Genomic DNA, 21,217 nt, shown 5'->3' with positions numbered 1-21,217 from the left:
TGGACATTCGCCCTCAGAAGTTCATAATGTGGAGGTAACAGAGGTGACTAGCCGTGGCGCTGTAGTCTGGACATGTCCACACTCGTTTGACCTCTGCTAAGCAAGCAGAGGGATAGTATCACTGCTGCGGTATGTTAATGTAATGTCCCTCATTTTTTTTACTGTTTCTTTCCATGTGCATGAATGGAATTCTAGTGAACTTGAGGCGTTGATGGTGAGAAATCCAATCGCTGCTCATTAGCTAAGCGCGGTACAACGTCCGCACTAGAGCTTATTGGAACGCGGCCAAGGAAGTTTCACTAAAATTAGGGCGGCGTGTTTCACCCCAACACACATATCAATGTCCTTTTCAAGAAATTGTGTGAATCAGACAGATGTAAGGAAAAAGCGAGTAGAAGTGTTCGTAATCTTTCGCTTTGTCGTCAAACAAATGACGGCAACGCAACTTTTAAGCTCTTTGGTGGACCGTTGATACGGTGTCATGCTCGAGCCCGGTTGCCTAGACAACGCGAAGACGCGCTGGCTGGAAAGAAGGTCAGCTCACAAAGGAGCTCTGCGTCCTTCCAGCGAGATCAGAGAAGCTCAAAGAAGGGTTAGGGTTTTAAACAATGGCTGGAAGGTAGAGCACTACAATCAGTTTCTGTGAGGTAAACAAGTTAAGCTTTTGCTTCTTTATTCTGTTATTTCTGCTCAGTGTGCGGCTGGCCTTCCTTTAGCTGCTGGTCTGGAATTTTCTCATAAGGGACAAAATCTTACTCAATGTGACATTTTGCTTTGTGTAGATGTCTACAGGTGTTTCTAACAGTTATTATACTTTGCTTTCAATATCATTCACTCATTGCTTTTTTCCTATTTATTTACTTGCCATATTATTTGCTTGCCAAAAGTATTATTTGTCTTATGGAAGCAGATGGAGCCGCCTGCCTCTGCCACCTCATCAGAGCTGGTGAGAACTGAGGATGATGAAGAGTGCATCCTCCTCAGATGCCAGCTCACAGAGGATGATCGGGATGATACTGGTGTCAGCACCTGCCGCAGCTCTGAAAGTGAAGAAGGGGTCATTGATGGGCACATAGGGCCAGATTCCTGCCCATCTACGGGTCACTGCAGCTACACCGTCACTTGCACTGTCAGCATTGCCCTGGCTCTGCCAACAGGTAACTTTCATTGCAGCAAAATTTGCACTAATCACAATTAAATGACCAATATGATTGAATTGAAAAAAAAATGTTTTTGTCACTTTCTAGTAGTATACAAACATTGTTACTGTTACAAATATATATATCATTCATACCCCTCACCCCCAGTTCATGCCGACTGGAATATATTATATGAAATAGGTATAATCCCTGTTTTTGTCCTATGCTATGTTAATTATTAAAATGCTGAGCTTGAATACTTTTCTTACTTTTTGTATATTCTTATTTTAGAGCCTACTTACTGTGGTCATTTCTTAAACTTTTTGTATTAAAAATGTATTTCACTGCTAGAGAAACCTCTCGGTAACATACTTTTGATGCTGAAAGGCTGAAGTACAAGCCCAATCCCAAAAAAGTTGTGACATTGTGTAAAATGTAAATAAATATAAATAAAAGCAGAATGCAATGACTTGGAAATCTCACAGACCCATATCTTATTCACAAAAGAATATAGAACACATATCAGATGTTGAAAAAGTGGGACTTTTTACCACTTGATGGAAAAATATAACTCAGAACTTGATATATATTAATACACAGTCTAAACATACAACCCCTATTCCAAAAAAGTTTATTTTTTCCTTCTCCTGTAAATTTTGGAGATATTGGTTTTGTACATATGTATATATAGATCAGGTCTTGATGTTAGGTGATTAATTCTGGATCACAAATGTCACTTCAACTCATTCCAAAGGTATTGAATGGAATGCCATCACTCCAGTACCACTGCTCCACAGCCAAATACCCTTTGTACCCCACTAGCCCAATGGTTCTTGGTCCTGGAATACTCCCTGCTCTGCACATTTTTGTGTTTCCCTGCTCCCAGCGCACCTGATTCAAATAATCAGCTCATTAGCAGTCCTTTCCTGAATAGAAGCGTGTGTGTGTGTGTGTGTGTGTCTGTCTGTGTTAGTTACAGCAGGAAATGTACAGGGCAGGAGGTTCTCAAGGGTTGGGAACCTGTGCTGTGCCAGTGCACATGAAATGATGACCTTAGGCTCATGTGCTGCTCCATTCGATTGGCAATGCTTTATTCTTTTGCAGGCTGTTTTTGTATAACTGATTGGCTGTTTCAGCAACAGCTGCACCTTAAAGTAGCTGAATTCAATAATTGCTTGGAGGGGTCTGGATAGTTTTGGACATATATGTACATATAATTGCTGAATTTGCATTTTGCATGAGAATTTGTACTTTTACTTAAGTGAAAGATTTCTGCATATCTTTCAGCACTTGATCTAGTAGTTTACTCATTATCATGAATTATCTTTGCAGTGTCTGGAAGCTGGCTAATCTGATGATGTAATTTTCTTCATTCCAGGAGACAAAGATGATGCAGTTACCACTGTAGAGAAAGGAAAGAAGAAAACGAAGAATGTTTTGTCCAGTGGGGCACGCAAACCTCAGAGCTATTACCACATTGAGTACAGTCTATTGCCTGGTACCAGTGAACCAGTCAAGGTAGATCTGGTGATGTTTGGCCTGGCTGCAAAGGTCTACATGGAGAATGAGACAAAGGTAATCAAGTGGACTTGCTTCTTGAGTTGAGGTTACATTAACTTTCTCAACATTTGGCTTCATATACCAAACCTGAAATTCAAAACCTGGATGTCATGTTAGACAAGTAGCTTTTTTATTTGAGAAATATTGCTAAAGTTCAGCCTTATCTATTTCAGAGTGATGCAGAGAAACTTCTTCTTACTGGGCATATATGAATTTAAATTAATATTACTAAGCTTTATTACCTGTCTGTGAAGCACTTTGAGCTTTTGCTTGTATGAAAAGCACAATATAAATAAATATTCTTCTTCTTCTTCTTATTATTATTATTATTATTGTTGTTGTTGTTGTTGTTGTTGTTGTTGATGATGACCTATGCTCATTGTAAATTCATAGCTATTGTTACAGGATTAGACTAGCTTAACACAAATTCAGTAAGTTATATAATTTTATATAACAATGTTTGTTCTTTCTTTGAGTGATGGGGTATGTTAAGGTAGCTTTCTGAGGAGTACATTTAAATGTCCTTAAGAGCCAACCAGCAGGACAAGCTTTGGCCAGGGCTGATCTAGAGAACAGTTACTTTTGAACAAAATGCTTTTAAACTGACTTTAAATCTAAACTAAGTCCATGCAAAATAAATAATTAACAAGAACAACAGATATTAGCATTTCACTTTCTGAATAAATGCATGGCAGGCACCTTACATTAACTAAAGCCACTGCAGCATGCTATGTTATGGCACTCAACACCGCTGAATTTTGCATGAGGTGTAATATCAGTGACCCAGAAAGATAAACAGGTCTAGAATAACAGTTAATAGTCTTACTGCTCTGTTGAGCTTATTGGTAGATTACTTTCTACAATGCAGCACTGAAGAGACTTACATACAACAGTTATTTGACCTTAATTATCAACACTGGCAGGTATATAATTTTATATAATATTCTTTAAAATTCTATATTTGTACTGTTGATAATTTGTAAGCTTCATCAAAGATATTTATGAAACAACTGCCAAAAGTCCTAATACCATGACACAGTTTATCCCCAAGCACATGCACAGATAGAGGGGTTTCAGCCGTTTTCCCTCTTTGTTGTCATATATAATGATTGTGTTTTCACCGCTGTTCAAGAACTGTTTCAGCAAGGCTCAGATGAGCCTTAAACAGGAACAGAGCTGAAGGGTTGGCTCAGGTTGCACAAATTTAATTTTTGGGTGCCCCTTTTGGTGCGTTACCATGACCTGAGTCACTCTGGTAATGGGTTAGAATGTTTCAGGCTAAACAGGCTGCCATGCCCCTGTAATCAAGCTTAGACCTTCTAACATCAGTTTTTCAGTGGTTAATTGCATATGAATGTTGCAAAAATCTATTTTGTTTGATGGATTTTAATGTTAAATTTATGTATGAAGTGTTAATGTGGAAACTTTTAGTAATATTTGAGACTTGAAAAGCATTAATAAGGAGATTTCTGTCTCTAAAACAAGGGATCAAGACTCAAATTGTACTTTTTTCATTGAGTCGCCCACCTGTGGAGATTTCATCTTTTTAACTGTGTCATGCAAGTCATTACCTCACTAGAAACTCTGCCAATAAAGCACAGAAAACACAAGATTCTGTAATGTAGTCATTCTCTACAAAGGGCTAACATGGGGCAAATAACTTGCTAAATCAAGTATTTTTGTTATTGTAAAATGAAATTGGAACCCCTTGTTTAAAGACAGTTATAACTCACTGTTTATAGTTGTCAGATAGAGTAGTGGATAACACATGGAATTGTGAGTTCAGTGTGATAAAGATAAAGAAATAAGTAAAATAAATAGGCGAGGTAACAGCAGCTATGTACACTTAGCGTTTCTTATTATTCGTAATTTCCTTGTAATAGAAAATTATGATAATAAAATCTTTACTATTTTTCTTACTTAACCCCTGAAATGGCAAGGGCCCACTGGCAGGCCTAAAGTTTTATTATAGAGTCCTATAACCTAGAATAGGTCAGCTAGTTTACATTGAAGTTTCTGTAGTTACTAAATAATAAGTCTGGGATTTTAAGGGGTTAAAAAAAGGTAAAAGTGAACATCAGATATTGCTTTGGAAGCTCAAAGAAACCAGTGTCACCAAACATTTGACAAATAGCATATGTAAGTGTGAAACTGCAGTTAGTTAGCTAAAATAACTTGCTATAGTCTTATGCCATTATTAAAATAGTACTGTGTTCCCCTGGCTTGTGCAGGTGTTGAAGCCGTGGCTGGAAGGAGATCAGCTTTGGCTGGGATGGTCTCAGTCTATGAAGCTGAATGTGAGCCGAGAGCTGCTTGTTAAAATGTTGTCACATAAAATCACCTTCTTGGTGTGGGACACCAAGGACAGAGTGTCCACCAAAGCAAAGTACGACCGGCCTAAAGCCTTTAGATTGGACAGGAGCACGGAGGACCAAGACCAAACAGGTTTGCTTACAACTACAAATATGAACACACATTTAGACGTCCAAGAATGATTATATACCCTGTCAGCTATTTTAAACAGGATTTCCTGGGTGAGTTTTAAATGTTATATGTAAATGTTAATAAACAGCTGGTTAATAGTTAATGCTGCACCACTCCACATGCTAATGTGTGGGAGAAAAACAAAACGTTGCAGTGTTCATGTTGCAGGTTAAATGTGTCTGTAGTGCCCTGTAGCTCAGCTGCAAACTTTAGGATTGTCACTGTATGTGTGGAATATGAGGGCTCGCATTATGTAAAATTAAATTGTATTTAAATTACAGTCCATGTAGAAAAACTAAGCTGCAATAGCCAGTTTAGAATTAATTTTGGGTGTCACAATATTTATATAATATAAATAAAACATCTCTACATATGACCGCCTATTCAGTCTACAATGGTTTAGCACTGTCTATTCATGGTGAAGTGATGTGGAGTGTTGTTTCTGCAGACAGTCTATGGCAAAGCTATAGGAGTGCAAGATGAGGGTGGGGGGTAATAAAGGTTGTGCTGTTCCTATCTGTCAGTAGGTAAATTTATCAAGTTTGTTCTGCACATCCAGAATAAGTGGCAAAAATGACTTTTTTCCCACATTCCTGAGGACTTGAAGGCGGTTTTAAAATGGTGGTTTTTAAAATAAAAACTAATCATAGAAACTTGTGTAGAGTCTTCAGTGGCATTTGTATATCAGTGGATAGTCATCTTCAGCCAGTTGTTGCATTCAACTCTGCAGGAAATTGGCATTGATCTCCCTATATGAACTTTTTGTTGGCAGATGCTGCCTTGGACCCTGATGCTGAAAGATTTGGTAATGATTCCTCAAATGTAAACAGCCAGAGAACATTTAATTCCACATGTCAGGAAACCATTAAACTGACAACTGATTCAGCAGGATACTTGATCCCTTAAGTCAGGGGTTGGCAACACGCATGTTAATAAGAGTCATTTTGTCCTTTTAACAAAAGTCAAACCACCTTGGGAGCCACAACATTTTATGTCTATTTTTTTTACCAATATGTCTTAGTATGCAATAATGTTCTAGTATAGGCTAAAAATAAAATATAAACTAAAGCCCAGAGTTTAAGCTTTAAAGCTTTAGGTCAGGTAATTTATATCTGCTTTTCTCACATCTCCAGCAGGAAACACTTCTGCAAAAGTAGAATAGTTCCTTGTAAAACATCTCTCTACATTTCACTTTTTTAATATTTATTTTATTTTACCTTTTTTTCACCCACTAGTTAGGACTCCCCCAATTACACCATACTATCAATGCTAGGAGGGCGAAGGCTAACACAGACTTTCTCCATGACCTGTGAAGCGGCCATCCTACCCATCTGAGAGTGAGGCCAATTGTGCTCTCTAGGACTCCAGGCAAGATATGGCTTAGCATCAACAGGGATTGAACTCGCAATCTCCTGATGCTAGGGCCAATGCTTAGACAGTTGTGCCACTCAGGAGCCCTCAATGTTTTTTTGACTTTTTGGCTGAAGGCTGAAGTCAACTTTTCATTTGCCAGCTTCTTGTTTCATTTTTCCCCATTCACCTTAAATAGTGCCTGAGGTGCCAGAATGTAATTGTCATGCCAGTAAAGGTGGAACGGCAACATTCAAACAAGAAGCTGCCAAATGAGAAGCTGACTTTTAGTCACTTTTTAGTGTTTTGTCTCCAAATTATTAAAGTTTGTCCTTAATCTTTCTATTTGCCTTTGTGTTAACTACTAGTTATGTGAGATTGTTGTCTGCGTTGCTATAGTATGTGTATCAACTCCAGAATTTAAGACCATTTGCTGTTAAAATCGTATTATTTTACAACAAAGGAGGATTATTTTATTTTTATCTAAAATCTAATTCTGCTGTAGAGTGGCAACAGGGCAGTAAAAGAGCTGCATGCAGCTCCGGATTAACATATTGCCGACCCCTGCCTTAAGTTAATCTGTAATTAAAACCATTCATTTACACAAATGTCTAGAAGATGCTTGAATAACATTTCACCAAATGTTTCTCAAGGTGGCATTAAAAGCCTGGTGTGTAAGCTGAGAGTTGCTTATGACAAAGAAAATCCAAGAACCAGAACATCAGTGAAATTCCAGAGAGAAAACATTTCAATGGACTACAAGCCTTCAGAGCTCATTTGTGCCACAGGTATCAATACAGTATAAAAGAAAAGTCTCTTTTCTACTCTCACTATCCACAATCCCTACCTTCTATTTCCACTCTCTGTCTGTTTAATGAAGCCTACTTCATGGGTGCACAATAGTGGTGTACAATTACAGACTGTAGCCCACAATCTGCTGCACAATATGTCAGCTGCCTTCTACCCCATTCACGATTGGTCAGTTTCTGACCACAGAGCCATTGCTGACAAGATATTATTTAGGAGGTGGGCCATTTTCAGCACAGCACCAACTCTGGTATTGCAGTGAAAAGAACCCAGTCAATAACTCTGTGGTCACAAACTGACCACTGATAAAGTCTCTACTGTACACCTGAAAGGTGCTACAAAGGTAGGGTTTCTAATGAAGTGGCCAGTATAAAACAGTGGCTAAAAGTAAGCAATAACTAAATAAATAAATCACATGAAACTGTATAGCTGACCCTGATTCTCTTTTGTAAACTTCTACAGTTGATCCCAAGCTCTTGACAGTGGAAGCTAAAGAGAAAGCTCCCTCATCTGTGACTCTGAATGTTGGTGGATCAAAGAGACAAGAAAAAGAGCAACTTTCCAGCCAAAGGTTTAACATGCTACTTCATTTATGCACATAGAAAACAGCCTACACTGACCCATCAAAGTTATAACGTAATGGAAATGTTTCTAATCCAGCCCCCAATAACCTCAGAGCAATTTTCCAGTTAACCTGAACTAGTCAGTGGACTTTTTTTAGCATGTGATTACAAAGCTCAAGTGTATGGAAGTCATTCAGTAAGTCATAATAGACAGTTGCCCATAATTTTGACTCATTATCAGAAAATTGCAACATAGCATGTTACAAATATAACTTAAAATCTCATAAATATGACTTATGTCATAATAATGAGATTCTATCTCATAATTGACATACAATCTAGTAATTATGAGTTGTGTCATAATAATGACATCTTGTCTCATAATTAATTACAACTATCTCATGACTTAGTATATCATAATGACTTACTATAACGGAACACAGCATAAATTATTTTTTTACATATTTTTATTATTTTTAACAAATAACAATATAAATGATAAATAATAATTTTTTGTTATTATTAAGAAAAAAATGTGTTATGATACTAAAATTGAGTATCATGTGAAACATCCAGTCTGGAAAAAAAAACAACAACAGACAGAATATAACAAAACATGACTTAAAAATCTTGTGAGAACTATCTGAGATCTGTCTGGGCGTGGTCCTAATATTGTGATATCCGTGCATGATTAAAAAGCCCTCAGTCTAGGGCGGCCACTCTGCTACGTCACTGAAGCCAAACTAAACACAACAGCGTGGACAGCGACCTCATGTTGTGTATTATGGTTTGCTTTCAATAAAAAGAAGACATTTTCAAAAAACGTACAGGTGCAGTGGCCGAGGTTCACTAAAACATTGTCCGGTTTTAAAAAAGGTACAGCACTGATTAACTTTACTGGTAGTGTTTATCAGTTAATGCAAGCAGGGCTCGTTGGCTGAGTGAACGGATGAATGGACATTCTTGCTAGTTCAGGTATGGTGGCTAGCAACGTTAGCAAGCTTTAGTTCGTCTAAATTTTCTCACAGAGTTTCTCCGAGTTGGTAGATTATGAGAGAAGAAGCCTATAATGATAATAGATATATAAATAGATAATGAGAGAAGAAATTTCCCGTTCCACCTTAACTAAACAGTCCAGCAATACTAAAGTTAAGGAAGTAAAAAAAAAAAAGATCTCAGCGTGTGCTTTACCGGGATGTATTCTAATCTGTTACTTTTTAAACGTATTGTGTCAGAATATGTTACTGAATACATTAAGGGCAGTGTATTTGGTATTCAGCCATCACTACCTTTTCAAAATACTTACCTAACCCTGTTCACAGTACGTATATTGTACATATATATTGTATCCTACAAGAGCAAGATTAGCCTACTCAGAAAGAAAACACGGATATACGTTCCCTGGGTTTTATGATAAATAAGATTAATTCGTGATGAAATGTAAAATACCTTTCCTCAGTTTTCTCAGTAGAGCTATGCATTTATCTTTAATAACGTTGACGTATATTTGTATGATGGAAATGTGTATGCTTAACCAAACTAGAAGTGAACTGGATTTGTGAGCAGGCAATTTATTGTGTTAACCTGCAGTATCTTTCATTCTGTCACATTGTTTTGAAATGAAAAAAGGTGCAGATGTGCGGTCTGTTTTATCTTGACAGGGATTTTCACCCCACCCATTTCAATTCTCATTACTCACTAGCAGCTCGACATAGAGGCACATTTCACATGTAGTGAGCAAACGGTGTTTTAGTAGGTCTGATAACAGAATTACAGGGAAAATATGTTATGTATTAGAAATAAGTATGGGTGCACACACTCATTGATTTTTATTGATGATGCAATGCCTACTTGATATCTAGGGCCTCTTTTCTACTGCAGGGCTGAATGTTTTTTTGCATGGAGGGTAATTGTTCCAGCAGCTTTTTCACGCAGTCTCAATTTGACACGGAAAGCTTAAAATTGGCCTCAGTGGGTAGCTAACTGTACTCAGGGCCAACAATGTAGCTTTTCGCTGATTAGATCTGATTAGATTTTACATCCAATAAACATCAAAGTTTCATTTCACCTCCGCATTTAACACATCCGTGAAGTGAAACACCACATACACACACTAGTGAGCGCACACACACACACACACACTAGGGGGCAGTGAGCACACTTGCCCAGAGCAGTGGGCAGCCCTATCCACAGCGCCCAGGGAGAAATTGGACACCTCAGTCGTGGACTGTCGGCGCTGGGGACCTTCCGGTCACAGGGCCAGTTCCCTAACCTCCAGCCAACGACTGCCCAATGGCACTGATAACCAGAAGAGTAACATTAGCTTAGCTATTGTGCTGCCAGCTCTGCTTACCACAGAAGTTTGATTCTAATAAAAAAAGCTTTGCTGACGCAAGTTTAGATGATAACTCAAATCTGAGGAAGCAAAGACCCAACATAAACAGACTTCCAGTACTAACCATACACCAGTGTTCCCTAACCCTGGTCTTGGAGGCCCAGGGCCCCTGTGTATTTTAAAGCTTTTACTCCTTTACCATACCCACTTCAGCTCAATAAGTGGTTGTTAATGAGCTCATTAGTAGGTTTAGGTTGTGCACGAGAAAAAAATGTGCAGAACAGTGGGCCTCTAAGAGCAGTGTTGGTAAGTGCCACCGTAGGAGATGATAATTGTAATGCAATACACAGTGTATGCAGTAACTGCACTAACGTTTGGGGCATTTGGTTGATGCGTTTGTGCTTTGTAGGCAGTCTTCCTACACTACCAGAGCCATCGTACATACCTTAAAATTCTCTATAAGCTACCACACTGCTCTGCAGGAGTTAGGTAGTTTGTTTCGCTCAACTACAAGTGCAATAATTAAAACACTGCACTGCATGCTTTTGCATCCTTTTAGAACCAGACCACCAAGCACTTGATCTGTATTCACAAAATCAGTTGAAAGAAACATACCAAATTGTTCTATGTTTGTCCAATACAGAGAAAAGCTGGATGTAGCAGCTAAACCTAAGCGCCTTAAGAGAACCATTTGGTATCAAGACAAGGACTTGGCGGAGTTCAAGTGTGCAAACAAAGAGTCATTAGATCACTGCACTGTAAGCCAGAAGGACACCACAACCATCCGTATGTATATCTCTTAATAAATAATTAATTCAAGAATTTTATGGTTAATCAGTAAAGATTTAATCCTATATAACTTATGTATTAGTTGCTGAACTATTTACAACTAAATACTTTTAATGTGGAATAATAGCTAAAGAATAAACCTGCAGTTTATGGGGGTTTAAAACTATCCTGAAGTTGTCTGTGTTCTCTGTTTCTTTCTCTTACTCAGATCTTACAGTGCCTAGCTCTGTGAAAGACAATAGCTTGGTGATGTGTAAGAAGAACGCTGCTCATAAATCCACTCAGGAGAACACAGAAGAAACAGAACAGATGTGCAAAGACAGTGTTGCTTCGGTGGAGCTCAGCACCATGTATCTGCTTGCAGGTACTCATACTCCAGCTGCTTTCTAGATTAAATGAGTGTGAGGTGCAGGGTTTGGCCACTAACCTACACTATGCCCGAAAATGTGTCAATAGCCCTTCTCATTAGCAAATTCAGGACCCACTGCTGACGCACTGTGTATGCTCAATGGAAAAGCAGAAAACACATTTGGGATGAGTTGGAGTAATGAAGAATTGTTTCTTTACTGTTACTGCAGCAAATGGGGGACTGATTTCCTATTAGTACTCTTGATTTTGAAAGGAATTTGTCTGAAAGATACATATGGACATACAATACTCTGCAAAGATCAGGGACTACCTTCTCAGTTATTTAATATCCAGTCAAAATATCCTTTAAGTACAAGTAATTCATTTTTCAATTTTGCTTGCTTTCATTATTTCAAAGAAATCTGCAGGGTAGTTTTCTTAGATGTTGGTTGCATTTTTTGCTTCTCATGATTCACTTAATCCCAAAAACATTAAATAATGTTAAGGTCTGGACTCTGGGATAGCCCATCCATTGTTCTGAGAACAGCATCTTGCACGGTTGTTGGAAATTCCATTTGCTCTTCTATATGTTTTAATCATTTTTTAAACTTATTTCCTCTTCCATATGCAAGTGGGTTTTCAAGTCTCCTGAAAAATTAAGAACTTGTACTTAATGGCTTTTTTGACTGGAAATTAAATACCAGGTAGTCTCTGAGTTTTGCACAGTAATGTACAGTGTATGTTCACTCATTATTTCCTAACCAAGATAGGCCATGTTTGACCTTTAGCAGCTACACCTTTAACACTCAACGGACCAGTCAGCTCAATACACTGCTGTGCTCTCCCATGTGTTTCCTGTCAGTGAGGGGAATGTTTATGTGCAGTCTGAGGGTGTGTGAGTGTACTGGGGGCTGCTGTTCTGGCCCCACAGGCCTAGCTTGAGCAGACTGAGCCTGCTAGAACGTGTGTGTATGTCTGTGCACACTTTTGATGTGCACCACTCTGGGCCACAGCAGGAGTCTCTGATGAAAGCTTTCGTTTTTGGGACATATTTCAGTCTTGTTCTCATAAAGTGGAGCCAGACGAATCACACAAAGCTACTTTCACTGCAGGGTGGAGCAGGATGGAGGCTGCTATATAATATAATATAATATAATATAATATAATATAATATAATATAATATAATATAATATAATATAATATAATTAGTAATAGTAGTGGTAGTAGTAGTGGTAGTAATAGTAGTAGTAATTTGTCTATGTATTTATTGTAAAGCAAGGCTGCGTTTATACCTGTAGCTCAGTTATTTTGGTCCAGACCAACACAAAAAATGATACATTGTAGCAGTTTAGTTTTGGTACCCTTAGCGCAGGGTTTCTCAACCTGTGGGCTGTGAAGCACCCTCTAGTGGTCCACAGTCCTGTAAGTCATGAAAACATAAGTAGAAAAATGATGAACTTAATAATTAAAAATCTAAAACTTAAATGTTTTCACAGTATAACCTATATAAATTTTGATAGAGATATAGAAATGAAAATGTTGCAGTAGTGCAAATAAACGTCATTAGTCTGAGACAACACAGCCATGGGTGTGTGATGCAGACAACTAGACAAGTTTGCACTATTTTGACATGTGTGAACACTGCACCCATATTCAGGTCTGCAGCAAACAGCTGAACCAGTCCAGCACAAACCTGTGGGTCTCAGTCCACTTCAAACCAAACCCTGTTCAGTTCTCTGCTGTTAGAAACTCACTCTGTGATCAAATGAGGAAATTCATCAACAGAGCTGGCTTTGATTCTTTTTTGATGCTTTTGATTCTGAGGCACACTGGCACTCACAGTCAGCATAGCGAATATTTTAATGATGGACTCTTTACAGACACTCAACACAAGCTACTGTTAAAAACTATAGACGAGTCATAAAATAATAAAGAAATGCGTTTGGCACAAGCAGATTCTTGTAAATGCAAAATGGGGATTGTGTGGGGTTTTTGGTTTGTTCCCTTGTATTTTCGTTTTTGGTTTGTTAACTTGGGAGAAAACAACAAAATCTACAGCAAGGACTGGAATATGTTATCAATGTTACCATCTTATTTTTATTGTGATTGCTGCTCCTGCAGCAATATATATATATATATATATATATATATATATATAAAAGAAATTAGCAGGAATCATAGCAAATAATCCAAAAAGCAAATAAAAGTTTATGCTTCAAAAAAAAAAAGGAAAAAAAAACATTTCATTTCAACTCATGGATCGCGGGCCTGAGTGGTTAACTTCAAACTGATAAACCGATGACAAAGAATCAGATATTTGCTAAGATTTACCATTATTGTTAATTGTGATGATACTAATCAAAAAGCCCAGTGAATGGAGTGTGGACTTATTACAAGTGACCACTTATTATAAACAATTACTCTTAAGGAAAAGCCAGTGGAGAAAATGTGATGGACTGCAGCTCCAAATCACATCTACCTTGTACATTTCTATTCTTTTTATTTTTTTCTCATTTTGACAACACTACAACCATGTTTCACATTTTTTTGACATACCTTCAAATTTTGCAAACCTGCTGACAACCACAATGGCCAATCTGGTCTTTTTCAGGATCTCATTTTCAGGTTTTCAGGGTCAACATTTAAGAAAAGAAAGTTGTGCTTAAAAAAATTGAGATTTTAGTTTTTCTGTGGCCCATCGTGCTTTATAGTTATACTCAGGTGGGCCTTGGGGTGGAAAAGGTTGAGAACCTTTACCTTAGTGTTCACACAATCTGTCCTATCAGCAACGTTTTGTTCTGTTTACCTCTTTTGGTAATAAGTCAGACATGTTAGTATGACATACACTGGGATAATGTTCACGGAACTTTCAGAGCCAAGCTGTAAAGTGCGCTTATGAATTTGTCTTGCTTTATATGACACGTGATATTTAAAAGCAGAGACACTCTAAGCTGTATGTTATAGGTTTATTATGTGGTCTAAAATGGTCTCAAATGGCTTTAATAGTTGCGATGTCCATGTTTCAGGTGACCTGTCCCTAACAGGCTCTTTTCTGAACCATTCTGGAAGTGTCTGTGAAGGTTTCTGCAGCATCACTCTGGACCAACCACTTATGTCTGAACAGCTGAAGGCTGAGCTCAACCCACTGGTCATCACTGTCCTCTCCGCTTCCTGTTTGCCCTCATCTCCTGTTCCTTTTAATGAGCTTCAGGTAATCTTTTTAATCATGGCAAAAGATGGACATGGATCAGTAAGGTTTCATCAAATTTAAATGATATAAAAACCTCTTACTTACTTACAGTTGTTGACAAAGGTTTGGGTCCTCTTGGTCAAATGACATGTTTTGTTGATTTTTTAAGTGAACCTGACATGAATTGTAGCATGTGCAAAAGTTTAGGGCATTTTATTTTTTCTCCAGTATGTTAAACTCAGTATGAATTCATACTTTTGTATATGACTGTACAACCACAAATTTGGTGTGGACAAAAAGATTAGCATCTGCACTTATAATGGAATAGAATATCCCTACTTGTTGTAATGAGCCACAAAGGGAGAAATAATACATCTAATTTGAGAAAAAGGCATTTTGAAGTGTATATGCAATAACGGACTCACTATTCAATAATTGTTTGTACATTTAGTCTCACTCCTAAATTATGTCTAGACATATTATAATAATGCCATGTACTGTGCATTCAAGTGTTTGAAATGGCATAATAATGAAAGTAATCTGATAATGGTTTTCGTTACATTTACAGCAAAAATGTCTGCCTGTGTACTGCCAGTATAAGTTCCACAACATGCCAGTGCACAGAACCAAAGGACACCAACACCGTTCTGATATTTATTTCAGAGATGTTTATGTCATCCTGACTGGCCTGCTGAGCACTGGAGAACTGCTGGAGTCCCTCAGGGGTCCAATGATAGAGATTGAGGTGCATGACCGTGACAGGAAAACTGGAAAGCCATTCATAAGTCCAGCCATTTTTGACACTGATAACAAATTAGCCAGTACAGCTTCAGCCACTACTAGGCGCACTACCCATGACAATAAACTGCATGATCCGTACGGCATTGCCAAATTAAATCTTTCGGATCTTCTAAGAGGACACAGATGTTTGAATTTCAGCTTACCTATAAGATGTTCCTATAGAGGGCAGTGGATGGACATTGATAAGAATAATTGGGAATCAAAGCTACCTGAGAAAGCAGATATTCAGGATGAATTTCAAGACAGCCCTCTGCCCATGGGTCACTACATCGAAGCCAATTCTAAGCTCAAGGTTCATGTGGAGGTGGCAAGGCCACTAACTCTTGACCCTGACCAAAGTGAAGAACACTGTCCCTTTGGGCGTATTGTTTACATCTTTAATTGTAATAACGTTTCTGTCTTGACCAAACTGAGGTCAGAGATTCTACAGATCAATGTGGCAGCTTTCCAACTGGAGTCTCACAATGAAGAAACTGCTCAAAAAGTGCTGTGCAGTTGCAGAATGAGCGCCAAGGATAAAGCAAACAAAAATCTGAATGTTCTAACAGGATTTCATGTGCTGGACAAATCTCTGCACCTTTTTGTTCTGGAGGGATTGAAAGGACAAGCTATCAAACAGCTCTGGGAAACATTACCTATAAAGTAAGATAACAGAACTTGGATATAGGCTTATGCCTGGCTTATTTTTATGTTGCTTCTCAGCAAATGCTTGTCCTTTTTCACTTTGTCATTTTAAACTTTTAGTGTAAACTTAATATTGTGAAGAACTGGCAACTGCTAAGGTTTATGTGTTCTCTTCAGAGAGCTTTAGATGTTGAACTACTAAGACTGTAGCAATGTGACAGTCAGACCCAGTCTTACTTACAGATATGATATTTTATAGGCTGGAGGATGATGTAGAGAAGCAGATCACTGTTCTTTACAACTCAGGCCTGAGCTTCTCGGAGAGGCTTTATGATTCTCTGGATCTAGGTTTGAGTCCGGTTTATCTCTCCCATCCTCTGGACACCATCCTGAAGGAGCCACTGGTGTACATTAGAGATGTGCTCCCATACTCCTGCCTCCAGGGCCTGTTACGGTATGGCTACAGAGACCATGCACTGGAAAAAGCTTTACATTTTAGGATCCAGTATGATGTCTTCTAAAATACTAAGCCCTTCAGAAAATATGATTACACATTTAACATAAAGAACAGAATTAAATGCTGTATTAAAACGTCAATGAGAATCATTCAGAAAAAGCTTAGCTAATCTTAACAATACATAAATACCTCATGGCACAGACTGAGGCCCAATCCTATTTCGCCCCTCGTCCCTAACACTTAGCCCTACCCCTCTGTTTTGCGCGTTCACGTCTAGGGGTAGGGGTGTCCTGATTGTTGTTGAAATGGAGGGGTAGTCTTAGGGCCTCATGGCCCTTCAAACTGAGATTTTATAGAGCCACACTACAAACGGGGTGTTATGAGAAAATTCCCAGAATACTATGCGAATCATTGGCAAGATGGCTGCACAAGTGACCAAAGAGACACATAAATGTAAATATTTTCTCAGTTTAAAAGCCGTTGTATTGTAAGAGAACCATTGTAATCGTGTTTTATGGTCATTTCCTTCATAACACACATAAAAATATTATGCGCTAGTAATACGCTGATGTCTCGGTCGCTACCTAGCGAAATTTCCCATTCCACCTTAAATGGTGCAGCAGTTACGTTCTGGTACGTGAGTTTGTTGCACCATTTAAGGTGGAATGGGAAATCGATCATGAAGCTGGCGATTAAAAACTAAGTTCAGCTTCATATCAACGAAGACTTCTTGGGGGCGATAATAAATAATTGGAATCCTCCTGTTTGAAGGCATATGATGCCTTAAATGTATTTAAGCAGTAAGGAGCTGAGGGGTTACACTCGAAAACAAGGGGTAGGGGTAAAAATAGGAAATGGGATTGGGCCCAATTTATGTTAAGCAAGCTGAATATTCTCCACAAGGGGACCAGATATGAAGAACCATTTACAAGAGGTTCTCCATCAGAGAGAAGAACCATTTAAGCACTCAGAAGGCTGTTTCAGTTGACATGGTTGCATATCATACAATTACTTTACTGAAGAGCCCTTGGAAGAACCCCCTTTTTGGGTGAAGCAATTAAATGTGTTTACCTTTGTATTTCACTCTTTATTTATGAAGTAACTTGAAATAATATTACTCATGGATGTACTACAAAAATAATAACAACACCAGGAATAATATCACATCAATATTGGCAGATAATTGGTTAAAAAATTCGTCCAACAATTCCTTTAACAGTGCACTACTAATATTAATAATCGTCATTTTCGTCACCAGTGTTGGAAAGTCTGAATGATAGTATTTCTTTAAATCAAAATTGCAATGTGGAAAAATGTTTTTCAAGATTTAAAGGTGAATTTACTGCTGTATTTTTATTCTTCATGGTTTAGAGTAAAGCATTTATGCCAAGCAAAGAAGCTTGAAGAAGTGGTTCAGAATGACCTGTTCCCCTCAGCTAAGATGGTTCTCAGCTTGAAGCAGGAGTTTGGAATAGTTCATAAGAGAGGAGTGGAGAATTTACTGGTGGACACCAAAGATTCGACGCAGCACAATTCACATCAACATGTCTCTCAGAGGAGGACGCACACTCCTTTGGACACTTTCAATAAGGATTACCTGGAGTGGAAACAGACTCAAAGGCTTTACACAAAAAACTTTGTTCAGGTGTGATTGATTGCTTTGAAAAAGAAATATGCACAATAACAGAATATTCAATAGAAATGGATCTTGCTACCATTTGTTTCAGACCAACATTGAGGAAGTCCACAAAGCTAGCAGTTGTTTACAAAAGCCCAAACCAAAGGTGTTTGTGGCTGAAGTAGATGATGGTCAGTCTGTCCACAACTACAGCATTCAGAAATTGAACTGCACCGCTCTGGCCCAAGAGCTACTGCGTAAAGAGATGGCAAAGGTCAGTATGACTGAATCAAAAATTAAAATACGAGAGACCCCAACACATTAAATGGCCTAAATTGAACAGTTTTTTCTTGTAAATATAAACACTGGCTGTTTTTGCTGCAGTAGTTTCCTTATATGTTCTAGAGAGTGAATGGTATGCTTGAAAAATGTGGTGAAACCACATATATTTGTGTACATACATATATATACATACATATTATTGGTTAAAATGATTTTTATCATGATGACGTCTGAAGATGTTTTAGAGACGGACAAATGACATTGACAATACCTTTATCAATATCAAATTTCGAAAAAGGAAAATTTTGGCCTCTCAAACATTTCAGAGAAGAAATATTAGTATTAGTAACAGTATTTTCCACAATATCTAAGTTAAATGGATATATGCATGCGATCTTGTACAGGCAATGGCCTCTACTTATATTTTAATTTGAAATACTACAAAAGATAGTTCAGAACTATGTTTGGTTCTGAAAATGACTTAATGAATGCCTCTACTAGGTTCCAGCTTGTAGGTTCTCCTACAACCAGCATTATCATTCCTTCACGGTGGATCCTGTCGACATGGAGTCTAAGCAGAAGGCCTCAGCAGTCAAGAGTCGTGCTGCCTGGCGAACATATGATGGCTTTATTTATCCCGGCTTCAAGAGCAGCATTGAGTCCAATAGACACCCCAAACGACCAGATGAGGCACGGGTGGAGGAGCTCAGAAAGGTGCCGTCATGGTCAGGCATGTCCAGTGTTAACCCCACGAGTGTCAAATTTCATCCCCACTGTGTTCCACAGCATTTTTATGGGCATTCCTGAGAGCTTGTGCAAGAAGATGGAGTTTTAATGTTTTCCTACCAGGTCCACCTTAAACAGCCTCTGAGCTTAAGTGGCCAGTAATGTGACATGCCTAATGCAGATTGATTGATAGCTGCAGGCGAAAAAGCTTTACTGAAGTATAAGCTTTAAATGATGCACCCATCTGTAATTTACTGTCCCCCTAAGGAACATAACATGTGACTTTGAGACTATGACTTACCCTATCCTGTCTAGTAATTTCTTTTGGAAAGAGTGGTCTGGTGTAAAATCACTGTCCAACAAGGTATTTGGTAAAACCAAAAAGTGTAGAAAGGACTAAAATCCACAACGCTTGAGGATTCCACATTTTATTTGTTAACCAAAATGTTGCGGCACATAGAACTTCATCAGTGATGTATGAGAGTATGTGATTCTCCAGCCAACAGTTGCTGCTGGTTTTATTCCTTTCTATATTAATTTCTCTTGCCTATGAGAGTGAACTTATCTGAATGCAAATAATATAATCCGCTTAACTAATAATTGATTGAAAATTTTAATTCTACCCCAAATGTAACCGTGAAAACATGTTTTGTATTTGAAGCTTGTTTCTCTAGTTTTACACTAGTTGCAAGGCTAACATAGCTAACAAATAATACAAGCTCATGTAACATACACCAGTTAGCGTCATGCAGACTGCTACTCTCATATTGATTTATTAAGTGATTTGAAAATAAATACTAGAATTGCTAAAAGCAGTAGAGAAGCATTTTTTTAAAACTTCGGTACATGTAATTATACAAATGTAGACTTTTTTTCCCTCCAAACTTTAACCCCTTAAATGGCCAGGATCCACCAGAAGGCCCAAAGTTTTATTACACACTGCTGTAACCAACAAATAGCTCAGACACTTTGCATTAAAGTCCCTGTAGTTACTAAAAATAAGCCTTAGTATGTATTGAGCCCAGAATTGTGTTAATATCCCATTTTATAATGAAAATGTGTGTTCCACTTCCAGCCTTGGAGAGAGAATATTCTCCACAGGAACAAACTGAGTCCAGCCCTGAACAGGTCTTGGTGGCCATGGAGCCAACACCACAAAGACTTTGAGCTTTATATCAAACCACCTGCTGTTTTTAGCCCAGAGCCCCCAATCTCCATTCACCTGGCAGGTAAACACTCAACCTATTAACAGGGACCCACTGAAAATCACATTTACACATTAGATAAAAGTATGGACTACTGCTACATCTGTTTGCCAAAATATTTCTTTAAAGTGGTTTTAGGATGTTTTCATACCTGAAAGCCCACAATTTTTACTTGTCGCCCAGTTCTTCTGTTGTTTAATGGGTGCCGATAGCCTGCCTCAACTTCAGCTAATTGGTCCAAAAGTTTGCACCATCCAAAAAAAATATTGCATTGTGACCAGAAACACGGTTCAATTTGATCTGGACTGAGACCACCTCGTTTAGTCAAACCAAATTTTTGTCCTTTGGTCTGGACTGTGGCCCAAGGCACCTTTCACACCTGCTGTTTTGGTTTGGACTAAACTGAAAAGTCAGAAAGTCTGGACCAAAAATGGCAGGTGTGAAAGCACCCTTAGGATACAAATCAGATGTTGACTTCTGAACATTCTTCTAGGAGAGTCTCTGCAGCAGGAGCAGCTCCAGGCAGCACATACTCAGCACAGCAAATGGCTCATGAAGATCTTACCTGATAAAGACTCTGCAGTAAGTGGACTATCTCTGAAGACAGCATGGAGGGCATTAAAGGTAAATTGTTATAATAATTCTTGGCTAAGGAAAGTGTTATTGTATGGCTGTATAGTGGAATAATGGTGCTGTATAATTAAAAAATGTAAAATAATAAAAGCAGAAAAATTGTGTCCATTTTTATACCCAAGGGTGCCATACAGTGTCAGAAACTACATAAGTCTGTTTGAGATTACTTAACAGCTTGATGCTGTTTGAGGCAAGTGTGATTTTATGTATGCAGTTTGCATGATACTACTCAGTGGGTAATGATGAAGTAATAATCTTCCATTACTGCATTAGGCTTGTAGCTCCATTGCAAAACTAAAGGAGAA

General features: G+C 38.2%; 1 protein-coding gene across 3 annotated transcripts; it reads left to right on the top strand.

Annotated features, from left to right (window-relative positions):
• Positions 1–50: 50 nt before the first annotated feature.
• cfap92 (cilia and flagella associated protein 92 (putative)) lies at positions 51–21,088 on the top strand. 3 transcript variants are annotated; one of them, XM_037532381.1, is made up of 17 exons: positions 51–129; positions 911–1,157; positions 2,518–2,714; positions 4,931–5,144; positions 5,956–5,988; positions 7,187–7,321; positions 7,803–7,911; positions 10,882–11,024; positions 11,236–11,391; positions 14,403–14,587; positions 15,135–16,009; positions 16,251–16,445; positions 17,820–18,093; positions 18,176–18,340; positions 18,850–19,062; positions 20,150–20,303; positions 20,773–21,088. In XM_037532381.1, the coding sequence occupies exons 2-17, from the start codon at positions 911–913 to the stop codon at positions 20,964–20,966; spliced, it is 3,489 nt and encodes a 1,162-aa protein (XP_037388278.1). In that variant the 5' UTR covers positions 51–129; the 3' UTR covers positions 20,967–21,088. The 3 variants fall into 3 exon arrangements, with proteins under 3 accessions (XP_037388278.1, XP_037388277.1, XP_037388276.1); XM_037532380.1 differs by lacking the exon at positions 51–129 and adding an exon at positions 541–647; XM_037532379.1 differs by lacking the exon at positions 51–129 and adding an exon at positions 541–647 and having other exon boundaries at positions 908–1,157.
• Positions 21,089–21,217: the final 129 nt, after the last annotated feature.

This window comes from Pygocentrus nattereri, chromosome 21, assembly GCF_015220715.1.
Source record: "Pygocentrus nattereri isolate fPygNat1 chromosome 21, fPygNat1.pri, whole genome shotgun sequence".
Classification (NCBI taxonomy): Eukaryota; Metazoa; Chordata; class Actinopteri; order Characiformes; family Serrasalmidae; genus Pygocentrus; species Pygocentrus nattereri.
The sequence above is the reverse complement of the archived record's forward strand: the minus strand, read 5'-3'. Positions and strand labels throughout refer to the sequence as shown.